The following is a 19,078-nucleotide window of genomic DNA, read 5'->3' as shown; positions in this document are numbered from 1 at the left end:
ATCCGTGCAATGCCAATGTCCTCTGAGTTAAAATGTTTCTTTTGTGATATTATCCCTAGATATCAATCCTCTCACCAGCATAGTTGAAAACATCCCACCAACATGCATGTGCAATAGGAGTTAGGAAGGGAGATGGTGTCCTTTATGGCTGGAGACCAGGTCTGCATAGGAATTAGAAGAATAAGAGGGCTCATTTGGATAGATGTTTCTACAGAATTAAGACTAGAGTTGAAAGTCAAAGGGGTAAATCATTTCGGATTAAAATGAAGGTAAATTTCTTCGAGTTTATTTTGACCATTTTCCAAAGTGAATTTGTTGAAAAAAGTACATGGGTATTGTTAAAGCAAGCTCATATTATCATATAATTCCGTAATCTTGTCAGATCAAGTTTCTGTTTGAAGAGAATTTCTTTACAACCATGTTTATGATATAGGTCAACCTTCACTAATCTGGCACCATTGGGATCTGAGGAGTGCTGGATTAGTGAAAATCCAGATTACAGAAGGATCACATTAAGCAATAGCTAACTGCCTCAAAACACCTTTAAAACATCATGTAAATCAGTACAAGTTAGATAATGAAACAGAAATATTAAATGAGTAGCAACTGAAATCTTAATAAAGTAATATACTGTACAGACAGATAAAATACAGGTAAATGTACAGGAATTAACATACAGAAAAGTTGAGCACTTTCACTTCTAAAGTGAGGTGTTGATGGCACATCTCTGTGAGCAGAAGTTGATGGCATTGGACTTTGAAGTGTTAGCTCCCCTGTTGCACTTCTTTTAGCAATTTTTTGAACATATCTTCCAAGGTAAGCTGTTTAGCATATTTTGGTGTCTTTCTGATTAGCGTATCCTGCAGCATATAAACACTCATTATTTCTTGCTCAGTTATAAAACATCGTTGCTCTAATCTTTGCAGCAATTCACCTGTCAACTTAATTAGCCTGTCAGTAGAAAGTCTCTCTGCTACAACTTCCTCATCTTCATCACTGCTTTCTCCTCCAATATCTTCCTTCTCTGGATGTACAACCATCTGCACAATTTCAGTATAATGTTGAACATCCTCATCTATATTCATCCAATCTTCAACATTGTCATCATTGAACCTTGATTCAAGATCCTTGGCAGCAGGATTAGTTAGCTCTTGAGTAAAAGAAAGCAATTCACATATCAACAACACACACAAAATGCTGGTGGAACACAGCAGGCCAGGCAGCATCTATAGGGAGAAGCGCTGTTGACGTTTTGGGCCGAGACCACTGAAATTTCGCATTTCCCCCTCCCCCCACTACTTTCAAATCTCTTACTATCTTTCCTTTTGGTTAGTCCTGACGAAGGATCTCGGCCCGAAACGTTGACAGCGCTTCTCCCTATAGATGCTGCCTGGCCTGGTGTGTTCCACCAGCATTTTGTGTATGTTGTTGTTTGAATTTCCAGCATCTGCAGATTTCCTCGTGTTTGCAATTCACATATCATCTGTTTTTCTTTGGAAACCTGTAAAGTAATTTCCAGTGTCTTCACTAGGTGCAGACTCAAACATTAAACCTGGCCATAATCGATGCAACTATCCTTCAGTGTGGATGGCTCTACAGACCCCCAAGTAATTAGCAGCACAGTAAATCATCTTTCATATTAAAATCCTTTATAAATTCTTTTACCGGTCTGCCAGCATTAACTGCACTCAAAAGGCGCCTCATAAACAGGGAATGATGCTTCGACTTGAGAGAACGTAATATGCCATTGTCCAGGGGTTGAATTAATGCCATACAGTTAGGTGGCAGGAAGATACCAAAAACATTGTAATTTTTTACCAGGAGTTCTGCTTTCTGGTGTGCTGAACAGTTGTCTAAAGCAATCATCAGCTTACAGTTGTGGTGCAGGCCAACAGAGTCACAGTGAGCTTGTGCTTTGGGAATGAAATAATTTTCAAACCATTCTAGTGTGATGCTAGTTGTAATCCATCCGTTTTTGTTAGGAAATTGCCTCATACCTTTGAAGGCCCTGGGACGTAACCTTTAGCCAATGACCAATAACTTACATCTGTGGGTTCCTGCAGCATTAGAGCATCCTAGCAAAGTCACATGATCTCTTGATGCCTTGTACACTGTTGGTGATTCTGCATCTGCTGTTAGTGTTCTTCTTGCTGTACATCTCCAATACAAAGCAGTCTCATCAGCATTGTACACCTGCTCGGGCTTAAATTTTCATTGGAGACCAACTTGGCGAACTCGTTAACAAACTCTGCTGCTGTTTCCTTGTCTGCTGAACATTTTTCACCACACACTGCACGAAACTGTAAGCCATGACGCTGCTTGAGCTAATGAAGTGAGCCTTCACTATAGTCACACTCATAATCTAGTCCAAGTTCTTCATGAAACACTTTTGCTTGTTCCTTCACCCTATCTCCAGGTAGTTCAACACCTTCACTTACATGAGGATTAAAACACGTTATCACCGCTTTATCTAGTTCTGAACTTCTTCTGTCTTTCATTGTTTTTCTTATGCAGATCTCTCTTTGAGCCACCCTCAGCAAAAAAAAATGTAGCAGTTTTTCTTTCTGTTTCTTTATATCATACACTGTGGAAGAACCAGTGTTGTAACACTCGCACAAGCTTTTCACCGATACACCACTGTCCAGATTTTTCAAGAGTTCAACCTTTAATGGATAGTGTGCGGTGTTTTTGCTTCACAGCATGAGGTGCATTTCCTCTACTCACTGGGGCCATAATTGGGGCTGAAAAAGAGCAAATGATATTAATACATGTAGGAAAACAAGCAGGAATCGGCTGTCTCCGCTTAGAAGAGCGGGCCAACACATGAACAGATTTAGCGCAACCAAAACAATGTGCAACAGATTGGTATGGTGGCCCGGGAAATTTGAAATTACAGTTGTGCAGAAAATTAGAAATCAGTGCCAGATTACCGAAGGAACCAGATTACAGGTAGTCAGATTAGTGAAGGTGGACCTGTACAACATAAAAGCATTTGATCAGCTCTATTAGGACTGGAGAAAATGAATATTAACTACAGGTAGTCCCCAAGTTACAAAGAACTCATACTTACGAACTGAGGAAGGAGAACGCCGTCCGCCTTTTTAAGTCAGTTCATGATGCCTTCCGCCATTTTAAGTAGTTGCCGTTGACATTGTGTTGAGTGTGTAACTTTGTATTTGGCTTAAATTTTTCTTAGCAAGATTCACCTTGACCCCCTCCCCCACTTTTCTGGTCGGCTGGTGGTGCAGTGAGATCAGCGCCGGGCTCGAGAACGGAGGTTCCTGAGTGCGATCCAATGACAGACCACTTCCGAGCATGCCGGGTTGTTGTCGAGCTCGCAACTCGACCTCGTTAAAAAAAAAACACTGCCACCTCCAGTTTAAATTCCCACGCAGAATATTGAGGAGGATCAAATACCCAAACCCAGCACAGCTACCCCTTGTTCCATTTAACCTGTCTCAGTGTGGTGGACTTTAGGACCAGGGAATTCAGTGCGGTAGTCCTTCGGACCCAGCGGAGCTTGGGAGCCGGCGCAGGTCGGGACCTGCCGCCTGCAGTGTTCCTGTTCCGTTGACGGGAAGCGATCACAATTGAAAATAAAATGGAAATAATAAAGCGTTTGGAAAGAGGTGAAACGTCATCAGTCAATAGAAAAGCGTTAGGTTACAGTCAGTCAACGATCGGAACAATTTTAAAGGATAAAGTGAGAATAATGGAGCATGTGAAAGGCCCTGCCCTGATGAAAGCTACAATTATTACTAAGCAACACAGTGGTTTAATTATTGGAATATGTTTCTGAAGTACTTTATAGGCATAGAAAGGTATAATATATATTACATACTAAGCCAAATGCTTGACTAACTGACGCTAAATAATACTGGATGTATTTGTTCTGACTTAAGTACAAACTTGACTTAAAGACGGACTCAGGAAGGAACTCGTTCGTAACCCAGGGATATGAATTGAAGAAACTGGGTTTAATGTGTAGCTGTTACAACCAAGTTCTTGGAGCATTAATTATATTTATATTAATTATAATTGATATATTTAGTATTTCTAAATGTGTATTTACAAAGCTGTAATAGTTCTTTTTTATAAAAAGCTTTGTATTTTGGCATTTGAGTCTAATTCTTTGCCTTTCCCCTTTACCATCCCTTTTCTCAAGTTTTCCTGTAACTCTGTAATCCAGTTCTGTTTAACATCATAATTCTTTTCATTTATGTGGGGTGGGATCAAAAAACATTCATCAAAAACAATTGCGTATGTGTACAGTTTTGTGCTTTTTCCAAACCTGGGCTGATGCCAGTAATACTTGGTTGTTTCATACAGGTGTGCAATGGACCCTCAGAAAATGCTGCTATCGTGGGATGGGATGGAAAATCGGAGTCCTGTGCATGACACCACATCAACAACAGACACTGATACAACTAGTCAAGAGGATGTGGGTTAGTGCGGGACTTATAAACAGTGCTCATGTTTGATAATTTTCCCCAAAGATATGTCATGATTTATGCTGAAGCTAATTGTACTTTGAAGTTATAGCAGTGTCTTATTAATCGGTAGGCTTATTCAGACCTTCCAGCATTTCATCTTAAAGTTGTTGAATTTTTTTTCTGATTTTTAATTCATTTTAGTGAAGTGTCGTATGATAGGATCTTTGTAAAACATAAGTCATTTGGGTGTTTTTCCAGCTTGGTTGTGTATTTACAACTTTAGTGCATCTTATGTGATGATGTTTTTAACTTCTAGCTGACTCTGCCAGTGTGAACAGTTTAAACTTGCCCAGTGGACACACTAAAAGAATTGCGTTCCTGTTTGATTCAACTCTCACAGCGTTTTTGATGATGGGAAATCTTTCACCGGTAAAGTCCCTTAAAATGCTACTTGTGTCACTCGCTTTTTTTTAGTTGATGAAAGAAAGATTGCCTTTTTCTTGAGGACCAATGAAATATTTTTTTGAATAGCTTTTGTAATATTGATAGCTTGGTAATCAATTTGCATAAAGCATGCTTTTGAAAACAGCAATATGGTAGTGACCAGATTATTTGTTTTAGTGACATTTATTTAGAGGTGAATATAGGTCAGGAGCCTAGCCTGCGGACTGGGGTATTTTGTAAAGTTGAGTGAACTTGGTTTCAATTCTGATTCAGTTGGATGCATTCAAAAGTCAGATTTCTTATCACTGATTTAGACACCATAGAACTTGTTTTGTAGCAGCAGTATGATATAAAGTTGAAGTTACTGTAAATTACTAAAATAAATAGTGCAACAAAAAAGCTTGGGGAGGGGGAAGAAACTGTTGCTGAATTGTGTGTGGGTCTCACAGCTCCTGAACCTCCTCCCTGGTAATAGTAATTATTGTGAGGGTCCTCAGTGATGGATGCGACCTTCTTGAGGTGGCACTCTTTCCTCTTCAAAAGGTTCTGCTGTCAAGTTCCACTCTCAGGCACGAAAATCAAACTGACACTCTTATGCAGAATTGAGGGAGTGCAGTAATATTTAATGTACCACCCTATATTTTAAACTAAAGTCCTGTTTGAGATGAAGAGAATTTAACTTGTGGCAACAAGAAAAGCAAGAAACTTATCTCCTGTCTCTCAAACCTATGTTGAGAGCAACCCAACCTATGTTTCTATAACATGTTTAGCTCACTATCACATTGCCATTTGTGGAATCTTGCGTAGAAATTGGTTACTTCATTTCCTGCAATGGAGAAGTGCTTCTCAAGCTCTTGGCTGTAAGGTAGTTTGGGATGCTGTAGAGTGGCTCTGTGTAAATGTAAGACTTAAGACTTTTAAGTCTTTCAAAGTTGGATTCAGTGTGAAATGCTAGAGTTGCTTAAGATGTTGTGAAATCTTGCTTTTTCATCAGTTATACCTATGAAATGGTTTGAGCAAATTATTACTACTTAAGAGATTTTAACGCAACACTATTATCGGAGAGTTCGGAGTTCATTTCCGGTGCCATTCTGAAAGGAGCCTCTGTGCATACTCTGGTTTCCTCCCGCAGTCCAAAGAAGTACTGGGTAGGTTAATTGCTCATTGTAAATTGTCCCTTGATGAGGTTACAGTTGATCGGCTTCGTTGGGGTTTGCTGGGGCGGCAAGGCTTGAGGGGCCAGAAAGGCCTACTCAGTGTTGTATTGCAAAATAAAATTTGGACCAATTTCTGTGGAGAGTAATTGCAAACATTTGACAATTTTGGTAATGGTTTGTTAGTTTTTTTTTGCATGTTTAATTAATGTTTTGTAGCTTTTTTTTTGCAGAACCTAAAGAGTCACGCTGTGACTATGTTTGAAGTTGGGAAATTATCAGATGAGTCTCTAGACAGCTTCCTTGTAGAACTTGAAAAGGTATGTTATTAGGGAGAAGTTACAGTAATTATCCTTGTGGTATTCCCTTTGGTCATTATCTGCTCAAAATGGACAAAATGCACAGGCCTATTGATGGCAAGGTACACCTTATAAATAAATGTGCTCTGGGGCTCATTTATCCTTCCATTCTTCTGCTGGACCTGGCACTCCATCCAGAGGCAGAGCACAACTGTCTTCAACCACACTATATATCTGACTTCATAGTATTGTGTCATGGATCACTGGCATATCTGGCAAGGTCCGATTTATTTTAATGCGATCACTATATCGGATAGAAGAGTAAATGATTTAGTTTTCTAATGTAAACAGCATTAAGGCTTGATAATTACATTAAGTTAATTTAAGTTACATTTAATTATATTAAAATCGCATTCTTTTTTTAAACTGTTTATTTCAGTTGCCTTATTGAAAGCTTGATCAGTCCAGTTGGGTGACTTTGGAATGAGGTCTCAGATCCTGCCTCTTGAAGCACCTAACTTGATTAGACAGATGGGGCTACAAAACATGATTGAATCGTGGGCATCTTTGGGGCCTGAACTAGGTCAAGCATCATCCGGCTCACTGAATTTTCTTAAGAGTATCAAAATTGGTCAGAAGTACCGAGAACAATTTCACTCTGATCAATGTGTTACACAGGTGCCCAAAAAAAAGAGAGGAATTTCATTTGCACAGCTGGTTTATAAATGAAATTTACAAAAGATAATTGGATACATAATTGAATATTTGTCAGTGCTGGCAAGGAAAGGAGGAAGAATAGAACTAATTGATAAGAGTTCGAAGGACTCCAGTATTTGAGGAATTGCCACCTCCGATGCTGTAGAATTACTTGATCAGTGACTCTGTATTTTATGGAAAGGTTATTAATATTTTATTATGATTAACTCAATTAATGAAGATATGAACAGGAAATTTAAATCTGTAGACAAAATTAAAGATGGCAAAGAGCTGAGTAAGCCTTCAAATGTTGAAGCAACCACAAAGCTGTGGTCACTTGAGCATTTTATTTCTTTTTCAAAATAGTGGGTGTTAAGTTGAGGGAGGGAAATCTAGAGCTTGTGAATTGGCATCTCAAGCCAACAATGGAACCAAGGGATTACGCTAAATGAGAGTAATGGAGGAGTACTGCTGGACCTGGTGTTGATTGGAGGAGGGACCTCATGATCAGAGGATAATCAATATACAAAAAATGTCAGGTTATTAAAAAGTGAGCTTCAATAGATGTAAGTCGATCTGAGTAACACTGGAGTTCTATCACTCAACTACCTAAAAACAACAGTGACCAATTACACTGTTGTACTGAGTGGTTCTTGTACATACCAGGTGAATATTTATAGTACAAACTGAAAGACATGAAAGGAATGTGGTGCAGGAAACGTACATGCTGATGGTGTTTCTTGGTAACATACTGCCCTCGTCCGAGATGGTAAAGATCTGGGATTTGTGGTTTGCTGTAGCAGAAATGTTATGATGGCGGCCACTGGATTTTTATTCATTCACAAATGTTGTCTTCACAGGCAGGGTTGCCATTTATTGTCCAAACCCTTGAACTGATTGGCTTGCTGGCCCATTCATTTATACGCATACACACTCACTCATACGCATTTAATGCGACAATAGTCAATTACACTGCTGTGGACCTGAAGTTACGTAGGCCAAACAAGATATTTGAGATACGTTCACTGCTCTGAAATGTGATAACTATCTGGTATTTTCACACATCTTTAATAATTCTACTTGTTTATTTCAGCTTTGTTAATATATGGACCTAACTCTGTATACAGATCATTAAGTCTGCTCTTTGCATTATTCATCAAGTATCTTATAATCTACATAATCTTTCCTGTCAGTTTTTAACAGAAAAATAATATTTACTAAACACAAATGTATCATAGAATATCATGTAATAGAAATTGCACATTTCACATCAAGTATGCTTGCAGGAAAAAGAATCTCAGGGTTGTTTGTAGTGACATGTATGTACTCTTGATAATTTATTTTACTTTGAACTTTAAAGTTTCTAATTGTACAGCTTCACTAAGTCACTTTATTTCAAGCATTTGTTTTTAATGCTGTTTATGAATGATAATTGGAGTATTTTATATTTAAGGTTCAGAACACTGGCGAGGGAGAGGCACAGAGATACTTTGATCATGCACTAACTCTGAGAAACACTATACTGTTCCTGCGACACAATAAAGACCTAGTCACAGATGATGAACAACCAAGCGGTGGTAGGATATATTCTGTGTTGAAATCAATTGTTCAAAGTGCTGAAAAATATAAAAAGGTTAATTTATTGTGTTTAAATAGTAATTTATATCTTAATTAATATAGATATGATTTTATTTGATAATGCTTTACTTTAAGATGAACTTTGAAAGTAGAGAAACTGAGTTTAATACAGAGGAAAGCCTTAATTTGGTCATCTTTGGGGATTAATTTTATTTTGTAGCAGGAAAAAAAATAGTGTAAAAAGGAGGATCTTCCAACTATGGACCTAGAACTAATATGACAAATTGAGCACGAGTGAGTAGTGACTTAGAGGAGGTACCAAGAATGATAGACTCATTAAATGACATGGCCCCATGTGGGGGGGGGGGGGTCAGAATTCATGACTAAATAAGTAACTCACACTAACAAGTTTTACAGAAAATTGAGAGTAATCTTGTTTTAACCAGAGGATGGTGAAAATACAGAAGTCATTGCAACAGTTGAGCAATGAAGTGCAGAGTACATCATGTGAAGTTAGAGAAAGCATTCCTCTAGTGTCTAATCTTAAGATGCTTTTACTGTTTCTCTCACCCCACCCAAATGGAATATATTTGAAGTGTTCATTTAGGAAATGAGGCAGTCAATTTTCTGGACACTGGCTTCCGTTGCAAAGTTTTGCTTGCTAATGTGCTTGATTTCCTCGTAGGTTTTCCATTGGATTTGTTACGTTGTGAGAGCTTACTGGGATTGGATCCTGCCACCTGCAGCAGAGTCCTGAACAAGAATTACACCCTGTTGGTCTCGATGGCACCACTCAGCAATGAAATCCGTCCAATAAGCAGCTGCACACCACAGGTAAGCAGCGGGGTTTAGGAACGGTCTTCTTATCCAGCTTAAGTAATGAACCCCAACTGGGTATTTTTGTTTGCAGCAATCAAAGTGCCATTCTGAAGATGTTAGCCATAAGCAAGTTCTAGAAAGTGCTTTGTGTGACTGCTTCATTGCACATCACTTTTAATGGCCTTATCTATACACTGCAGGTGTCTGGTTGCAAACAATGTGCAAAACACCAGAGGTTTTAATATTTTCCTTGTCCTGTTGATACTCCATAACACATGACTATAATTAATGTTCATAATACCAAATGAACTTCAATGGGGACAAATTCTCTGCATCAGTGCACATATTTAGCTACTCTAGAGGAGATTCTGTGGTGCATAAAGGATGCAATCAGCCACAATAAAATGTTAATAATAAATGGAAGCAAAGGGTTCAGAAATTAAGTGAGGGAGTGTGGAAGATATGCTTGGTTCTGTTGTTCTAATATATGGGTGAAGTATTTGTAATTTATAATTTGTCTGTAAATGTGCAGTGATATTTGATTGTATGTTAACTTTGATTGTGATGTGAAATGTCCCTGATAGATTGTAGCCAGATGAAAAAAATTGTCCTTGCACTTCAGTTCAAGTAACCTCTCTGGGTAAAACAGATATTTAACAGACTGGTGCCAGCACCACAATGCCTCCTTTCTCTCTCTGCTGTCCAGCCTGAATATATTTAGAAAATTTCTTTGAGAAGTTCTTATTTGGATATAGCATATGTTTTAGATTTTGAATGCAACATTAGATTGGTAACTGAACAAGCATGAAATTGTTAGATTGAAAAAGTGTGAAATTATCTCTAGCTATCAGAAAATCAGGGTTTAATTTTCTGCAGTGTAAGAGTACCAGCACAACGTTTTCAGTGAAAAGGGATCTGTCATAGCTTTTCCTGAATGAAAATATTAATCTTTTAATGGAGGCACTTTGGATTATAACATTCTGAAAGTTATACAGTCTGAAGATGCAGGCTGACCACTCCTCAGGGCATATACACAGCGCCTCCATGGAGAAAATTAGGAGCACCAGGTTTTTGGGAGTGTATGTAACTGACAATCACACCTGGCCCCTCAGCAGTACCTCTTTAGTCAAGAAAGCACATTAGCATATCTACTTCCTGAAAAGATTGAGATGACTGTAGCTACTACCCCCAGCTTCCCATTTTAACCAGCTTTTACAGAAGCATCACCGTCTGGTCTGGGAACTACAAGGCATCTGGCCACAACTGACTACAAAGGTTTGCAGGCACTGCTGAAAGGATTATAGGGGTTTCTCTTCCACCCATTGGAGATTTTATCAGGACTGCTACGTACATAAGGCCCCTAGCATTGTCAGTGATCCCTCCCTTTTATCCAACAATCTCTTTGACCTCTTACCATCAGGCAGGAGGTACTGTAGCATTAGGACAAGAACTGTTAGTATGGGAAACAGCTTCTTCCCCCAGGCTGTTAGGGTACTGAACTCCATGCCACCACCCTGGTCTCATCATGTATGAAGCACCATTAGCGTTATCCGAAGGGTCTCGACCCGAAACGTCAAGAGTGCTTCTCCTTATAGATGCTGCCTGGCCTGCTGTGTTCCACCAGCATTTTGTGTGTGTTGTTTGAATTTCCAGCATCTGCAGATTTCCTCGTGTTAGCGTTATACTATTTACTTTTCAACTTGTGTTCTTCTTTTCAATCTCTTTATTGAATTTCATATATATATATAAAAAAAAACATAACATAATAATGAATAGGTTATGGATACAATAGACTTGAAATTACATTGGTAATAAGATAATATCCTATTAAACATCAACAGAAAAGGTTACATTAATCAATCAAGTCTATGTAACTATATATGAAAAAAAAAACAAAAAAAATCGTCAAAAGAAAAAAAAATTGAAAATATGAAAAAGAAAATATATATTGAGAAAAAAAAAGAACTAAACTAAAACTAACATGGGCAATAATAACAGTTTATAAGTATATGATAGTGTCAAAAAACTCCGGAACTCCATACCTGAACAAGAATAAGCAGAAAGAAGGTCTGGAAAAGGCCAAATTAATTCATATGAAAATGTCGAATAAACGGTCCCCAAGTTTCTTCAAATTTAATTGATGAGTCAAAAATAGTGCTTCTAATTTTTTCCAAACTCAGATGTGAAATAGTTTGGGAAAACCACTGAGACGTGGTAGGAGGATTTACTTCTTTCCAGTTTTGTAATATGGACCTTCCGGCCATTAATGTTACAAAAGCAATCATTCGTCTGATTGAAGGGGAGAACTGGTTACCATCCTCAATTGGTATACCAAAAATTGCAGTAATAAAATGAGGTTGTAAATCGATATTCCAAATTGAGGAAATGGTAACAAATATGTCCTTCCAATAGTTATGTAAAGTGGGACATGACCAAAACATGTGGGTCAATGAAGCCACTTCTAAATGACACCTGTCACATTGAGGGTTAATATGAGAGTAGAATCGAGCAAGCTTATCTTTAGACATATAAGCTCTATGTACAATTTTAAATTGTATTAAAGCATGTTTAGCACATATAGAAGAGGAATTAACCGTTTGTAAAATTTTTTCCCATTTATCTGTTGATATATTATATCGAAGTTCTTTTTCCCATTCTTGTTTAATTCTATCTGATATTTCTGGTTGTATCTTCATAATCATATTATAAATAAAAGCTACTAATCCCTTCGACAAGGATTTAAGGTAAAAATCAAATCTGGAAAATCCATTGAAGTTGAATTGGGAAAAGATGGTAGAACTTTATGTAAGAAATTTCTGATTTGTAGATATCTGAAAAAATTAGATTTAGGTAATTTAAATTTGTTGGAAAGTTGGTCAAAAGACATCAAAGTATCTTCAAAAAAAAGATCACGAAAACATTTTATACCTTTCCTTTTCCATATGCTAAAAGCTTGATCTGTTAAGGAAGGTTTGAAAAAAAAATTAAATAAGATAGGGCTATCAAGAACAAAGTTTTTCAGAGTAAAAAACTTACGAAATTGAAACCAAATTCGTAATGTATGTTTGATAACAGGATTAGATATCTGTTTATTGAATTTAACTAAATCAGCAGGAAGAAAAGAACCAAGAACAGAGAATAGAGAATTCCCTTTACCTCACTGCATTCCAAATTTACCCACTGCGGGCACAATGGTGAATCCAAATCTAATTTCCAATACATTAGGTTACGAATATTATTCGCCCAATAGTAAAATCTAAAGTTAGGTAAAGCTAAACCACCATCTTTTTTAGATTTTTGTAATTGCCTTTTACTTAACCTGGGGTTTTTATTTTGCCACACAAATGAGGAAATTTTTGAGTCAATGTTGTCAAAAAAAGATTTAGGAATAAAAATTGGTAAGGCTTGAAATAAATATAAAAATTTCGGTAAAATCATCATTTTAATAGCATTAATCCGACCAATTAATGATAGGAATAAGGGAGACCATCACATAAAGTAGGATCTTTATCTTTTTTAAGAATTAGAGAGATAGTAGCTTCATAAAAAGATTGAGGTAATCTCTTCTTAGCAAACGCATCATTAAAGATTTCACATAACCAAGGGGAAAGCAAAGAAGAAAAAGTTTTAAAAAATTCTACAATATAACCATCAGGGCCAGGAGCTTTCCCTGAATTCATTGATGAGATAGCCTCACCTATTTCGGCCATAGAGATAGGAGCATCGAACAAGCTACTATCTTCATCTATCAGTTTAGGAATATTCAAATTGTTAAAAAAATTATCCATCATGGACAGGTCACCATCAAATTCTGATTGATATAAAGATTTATAAAAATCTTGAAAAGTGTTATTGATTTCTTTATGATCAGTAGTTAAATTACTGTCTTGTTTACGAATTTTAATAATTTGTTGCTTAGTCGAAATAGCTTTTAATTGATTAGCTAACAGTTTACCAGTTCGATCACTATGAATATAGAATTGAGCCCTGGTCCTAATCAATTGATTTTCAATTGAAGAAGATAATAATAAACAATGTTCCATTTGAAGCTCAACTCTCTTCTTATAAAGTTCTTTGGTAGGAGTCACGGAGTAAATCTTATAAATTTCCTTAATTTTATCCACTAATAAAGCAATATCTAAATATCTTTGTTTTCTTTTACCAACGGAATATGAGATAATTTGTCCACGGATAAAAGCCTTAAAAGAGTCCCAAAGTATTCCTCTGTCAATTTCTTCAGTGTAGTTTGTTGAGAAAAACAAGTCAATTTGCTGTTTTATGTAGGTGATAAATTCTGGGTCTTGAAGCAAAGTAGTGTTAAGTCTCCAAGATCTAATATTATTGGAAAAGTCCGAAATCTTAATAGATAACTTCAAAGGTGCATGATCTGAAATAGTAATAGAATCATATTTACAATCAATAACATCCGTTAATAACCGATGATCAATAAGAAAATAGTCAATTCTAGAATAGCTATGATATACATGTGAAAAAAATGAAAATTCTTTGTCTTTAGGGTTCAAAAACCGCCATATTTCAGTAATTCCCGAATCAACCATAAAAGAATTAATAAGTGAGGTTGATCTATTCGGAAGAGTTCGGATAGGTTTAGATCTATCCATCGAAGGATTCAAACAACAATTAAAATCTCCACCCATTATCAACATATATTCATTTAGATTAGGAAGGGAAGTAAATAAATGTTTAAAAAATTCAGGGCAGTCAAAGTTTGGAGCATAAATATTAACTAGAACCACTTTTCGATTAAAAAGTGAACCAGTTATCAACAAAAATCTGCCCTGTGGGTCAGAAATAGTTTCATGATGTGTAAACGAAATTGAGGGGTCTATAAAAATAGACACACCCCTAATTTTGGCGGTACAATTCGAGTGAAATTGTTGACCCTCCCAGAACCTAAAAAAACGCTGATTATCCTCCCTCCTAATATGTGTCTCCTGTGCAAAAATAATATTAGCGTTCAATCTATGGAATACTTTAAATATTTTTTTACGTTTAATCAGATGATTTAAACCATTGGTATTCCAAGAGATAAAGTTAATAGATTTATCCATCATGCCAATATTAGTTATGTATATCATAAAAGGTTAAAAAGACACATAACCCATAATTCAGGAAGAAGGAAAATTGATTCAGGAGCAACCGGAGAACATGACTCCTCAACAATATTAATAATTTAAAGTCGGCCCATAGACTAAAAGCAGAAAAATAAAAAGCAAAAGCGTGAAAAAAGATCCCTACCCCCTCCCCCCACCCTTTGAAAAAAAGCCAAGCGGCAGGCGCATAATCTAATACTAACATTACCCCCATTTCAAGATGGCAGCTCCATAAAAAGATTAAAAACAAACTATGTAACACCCAGATTTAAATATAGGGTTGCAAAAAAATATATATATCAGTCAGAATGAAAAAACTAATATAATAAAACAAACAATCATTAATAAAAAAAAGTATAAACATTAAAATTTGGAAGTGTAATATACCTTTAAAAAAATTCCATATTCAAATACAAGAAAGATGACGTTTCAAAAGCAAAGGCTTATGGGAAGAAGAAACGACATTTTGAAAAAGCCATATTACAAAATTCAAATGTAAGTTCAGCAATCTATTAAAAAATTTAATAAAAAATTTATCAAAATAGGATTAAAAAAAAGATTTAATAGACACTACAATATATAAAAAAAAGGACCAAAAAATCCAAAACATTCGTCCCATTTCTAAGTACAGGCAAACAAATAAATGCTTACAGAAAGCAAAGTCTTGTGGGAAGAAGAAACGACATCTTGAAAAAAAGTAAATCATTATTACAAAATATACACGTGTATATCCGAAACAGAAAAAAGAATAAAAAAAGATATTATAAAAATTAAAAAGAGCATCTATAGACAATGATGATAGTAAAAAAAAAGAACCAGACCCGTAGATCAGGATAAGAAGTTATAACCCAGCTTCATAGGTTAAAACTTAAAATGAAATGGCATCCTCTCTCCAAAAAATCTTCAACATAACACATAGTTCAAGTTGCACTAGAAGATCGATACTCGTCAATAAATTTCTTCGCTTCTTCCGGAGTGTTAAAAAATTGCTGACTGTTGTCATTCAGCGTAATTCTAAGCTTCGCTGGATACATTAAAGCTTGTTTAAGTCCAATCGAATTAATCTCTGCCATCACTGGTTTAAAAGCGATTCTCGCTTTCATTACTTCGAATGAATAATCTTCAACAATTCGAAATGTGTGGTGTTGTAAGAAATCATACCTTTTTTACGAGCTAATCGAATTAAAAGCTCTTTCTCCCGAGGATAATGAAGGGGAACAATCATCGCCCGTGGTTTACCAGACACAGCCGAAAATCTCGCAACTCTGTGAGCGCGGTCGATAACAGGTTTAGCTTGCAAACCTTCACCACTGAAAATTTCCCACAGTAATTTAGAGAAAAATTCAGTTAAGTCTCTGGACTCAACTTTCTCGGGAAGCCTGGTGATTCGCAAATTCTGTCTGCGAGATCGGTTTTCAAGATCAGTGATTTTAAACTTATAATGCTCTACTGTTTTAGCAGTCGACAGAACCTTCTTCTCCAATGTTTCAATTGTACGTATTTTTTCACAAATTAACTTTTCAAGAGTCGTGATCTTGTCTTCATGCCGTTGAATATCTGATGCTCTGATGCCTGCGATTGAAGCTTAGTATCAAGCGATCTAACAACTCCTTCAAGTTCAGACATTTTCGTGGTAAGCTTGTTTTCCAAACTTGCCAGTTTACTTTCCAAACTTGTTGCTTTACTTTCCATTTTACTTTCCAGCTTGCTTTCCAAACTTGCAAGTTTAGCATCCAGTTTAACGTCCAGAAGATTAGAAATTGCGTCGATGGATAAAGGCTCCTTAGACGATTTCTTGCTTGTAGCCATTTTAAGTTTGACAAAATTAGATCAAATATAGTTTTAGGGAAAAAAAAGTTAATCGAAAGTATCAACTCATATGATTAAATTCGAAAAGATTTGATTAAAGGGTGATTATAGTTGAAAAAGTGAAGAGCGCCTAAAAGGCAGATGTTTACGTCGCCATCTTGAAACTCCACCCAACTTGTGTTCTATATACATCTTATTTTTTAATTTACTTGTGCTAATATTACTTTGTTTTATATGTGTGAGCCATATGTACTGTGTTGTGCAGCTTGCTCCAGAGGAACATTGTTTCATTTGGCGGTATATATGTTATGTGGGCGAATGACAATAAACTGAACGAATGTGAAGTTGAAATCTGAGCTGTGAGCAAGAGGATATCTGAAAGTTCCATTGAAGCTTCTGTTTTGCTGCAGTTTTCAGAAATATTTGTTTACTTGTAAATGCATAATCTTTATTATGAATTCATTGCTGCTATGAATGATTAGATTAGATATGATGGCCAATCTTGTTTGAATTGAAATTAATTCCATCTAATAGTCCTATTGACATTGCATTTGGTGGAGTTTCAAGATGGCGACGTAGACATCTGCCTTTTAGGCACTTTTCATTTTTTAAGCTATAATCACCCTTTAATCAAATCTTTTCGTATTTAACTACATGGGTTGATATTTACAATTTATTTCTTTTTTAAAATAATACCTGATTTAATTTTTTCAAACTTAAAATGTCTGTACCTAAGAAATCGTCTAAAGACCCTATATCTCTCGATGCAATCTCCAGTCTTCTGGATACTAAACTGGATACTAAACTTGCAAGTCTGGAAAATAAACTTACTGTGAAAATGTCTGAGCTTGAAGAAGTCATTAGATCATTTGATACCAAGCTTCAATCGCTGGCAGCAGATATTGAACGGCATGAAGAAAAGTTTGCGGCTCTTGACAAGATAATTTGTGAAAAAATACGTACAATCGAAACTTTGGAGGAGAAGGTACGATCGACTGCTAAAATAGTGGAGCAGAATAAGTTTAAAATCACCGATCTTGAAAACCGATCTCGCAGACAGAACTTGCGTATTATTGGATTTCCCAAAAATGTTGAGTCTGGTGACTTAACTGAATATTTCTCTAACTTATTGTGGGAAATTTTTGGCGAGGGCGCTTTGCGGGTTAAACCTACTATTGACCGTGCCCACAGAGTTTTGAGATTTTCGGCTGCGAGAGACATGCCACGAGCTGTGATTGTCCGTCTCCATTATCCTTGGGAGAAAGAGCTTTTAATTCGATTAGCTCGTCAGAAAGGTATGATTTCTCACAAAAACAAGAAGTTTCGTATTGTTGAGGATTATTCATTCGAGGTGATGAGGGCGAGAATCGCTTTTAAACCGGTGATGGCAGAGATTCATTCGATTGGACTTAAACAAGCTTTAAGATACCCAGCGAATCTCAGAATTACGTTGAGTGATGACAGTCAGCGCTTCTTTAATACTCCGGAAGAAGCGAAGAAATTCGTTGAAGAATATCGGTCTTCTAGTACAAGTTGAACTATGTGTTATGTTGAAGAATTTTTGGAGAGAAGACGCCATTCCGCTTTTAGGCTTTAACTTATGAAGCTGCGGTATAGCTTTTTACTTTGGTCTGTAGACCTGGGTTTTTTTTATTATCATGATTTACAGATGTTCTTTTAATTTTACTATAATGTTTTTTTTAATTAAGTTTTTTTTTCCTCTGGATTAGATATACACGTTAAGATTTTGTAATAATGATTTATTTTTTAAGATGTCGTTTCTTTTTCCCATAAGACTTTGCTTTCCGTAAGCGTTTATTTGCCTGTATTTGAGAATGGGACGAATGTCTTGAATTTTTGGACCTTTTTTTATATATATTGTAGTGGTTATTGAATCCTTTTTTTAATCTTATTTTGATTACCTTTTTTTTTAAAAAAAAAAGATTGGCGAATTTACATTTATATTCTGTAATATGGTCATTTCAAAATGTCGTTTCTTCTTCCCATAAGTCTCTGTTTTTGAAACGTCATTTTCTTATATTTGAATATGGAATCTTTTTTTAAAGGCAAATTACACTACTTTAAATTTCAATGGTTATCCTTTTTTATTAATGATTTTTTGCTTTTTTATATTATTTTTTCATTTTGATTGATATATATTCTTTCTTTTTACAACCCTGTATTTATATCTGGGTGTTATATAGTTTCTCTTTTCTTTCTTTTCATGAAGTTGCCATCTTGAAAATGGGGGTAATATTAGTATTAGTTCGTGCGCCTGCCGCTTGGCTTTTTTTCAAGGGGTTGGGGGAGGGGGTAGGGATCTTTTTTCACGCTTTTGCTTTTTATTTTATGGGCCGACTTTAAATTATTAATATTGTTGAGGTGTCATGTTCTCCGGTTGCTCCTGAATCATTTTTCCTTCTTCCTGAATTATGGGTTATGTGTCTTTTTAACCTTTTATGATATACACAACTAATAATGGCATGATGGATAAGTCTACTAACTTTATCTCTTGGAATACTAATGGTTTAAATCATCCGATTAAACGTAAAAAAAATTTAAAGTATTCCATAGACTAAACGCTAATATTATTTTTGCACAGGAGACCCATATTAGGAGGGAGGATAATCAACGTTTTTTTAGGTTCTGGGAGGGTCAACAATTTCACTCGAATTGTACCACCAAAATTAGGGGTGAGTCTATTTTTCTAGACCCCTCAATTTCGTTCACAC

At 36.1% G+C, this 19,078-nt stretch overlaps 1 protein-coding gene across 3 annotated transcripts in view; it reads left to right on the top strand.

The window, feature by feature from the left end:
* Positions 1-19,078, top strand: part of fam91a1 (family with sequence similarity 91 member A1) — a 98,706-nt gene that overhangs the window by 50,857 nt on the left and 28,771 nt on the right. For all 3 annotated transcript variants that reach the window (XM_059972891.1, XM_059972886.1, XM_059972880.1), the window contains exons 12-16: positions 4,330-4,445; positions 4,750-4,862; positions 6,265-6,351; positions 8,480-8,603; positions 9,290-9,438. In XM_059972891.1, the coding sequence (XP_059828874.1) occupies positions 4,330-4,445; positions 4,750-4,862; positions 6,265-6,351; positions 8,480-8,603; positions 9,290-9,438 (589 nt within the window). The remainder of the gene's footprint in view (positions 1-4,329; positions 4,446-4,749; positions 4,863-6,264; positions 6,352-8,479; positions 8,604-9,289; positions 9,439-19,078) is intronic.

The sequence above is a fragment of the Hypanus sabinus genome, chromosome 1 (genome assembly GCF_030144855.1).
Source record: "Hypanus sabinus isolate sHypSab1 chromosome 1, sHypSab1.hap1, whole genome shotgun sequence".
Lineage (NCBI taxonomy): Eukaryota > Metazoa > Chordata > Chondrichthyes > Myliobatiformes > Dasyatidae > Hypanus > Hypanus sabinus.
Note: the sequence above shows the minus strand (reverse complement) of the source record. Positions and strands in the feature narration are given on the sequence as shown.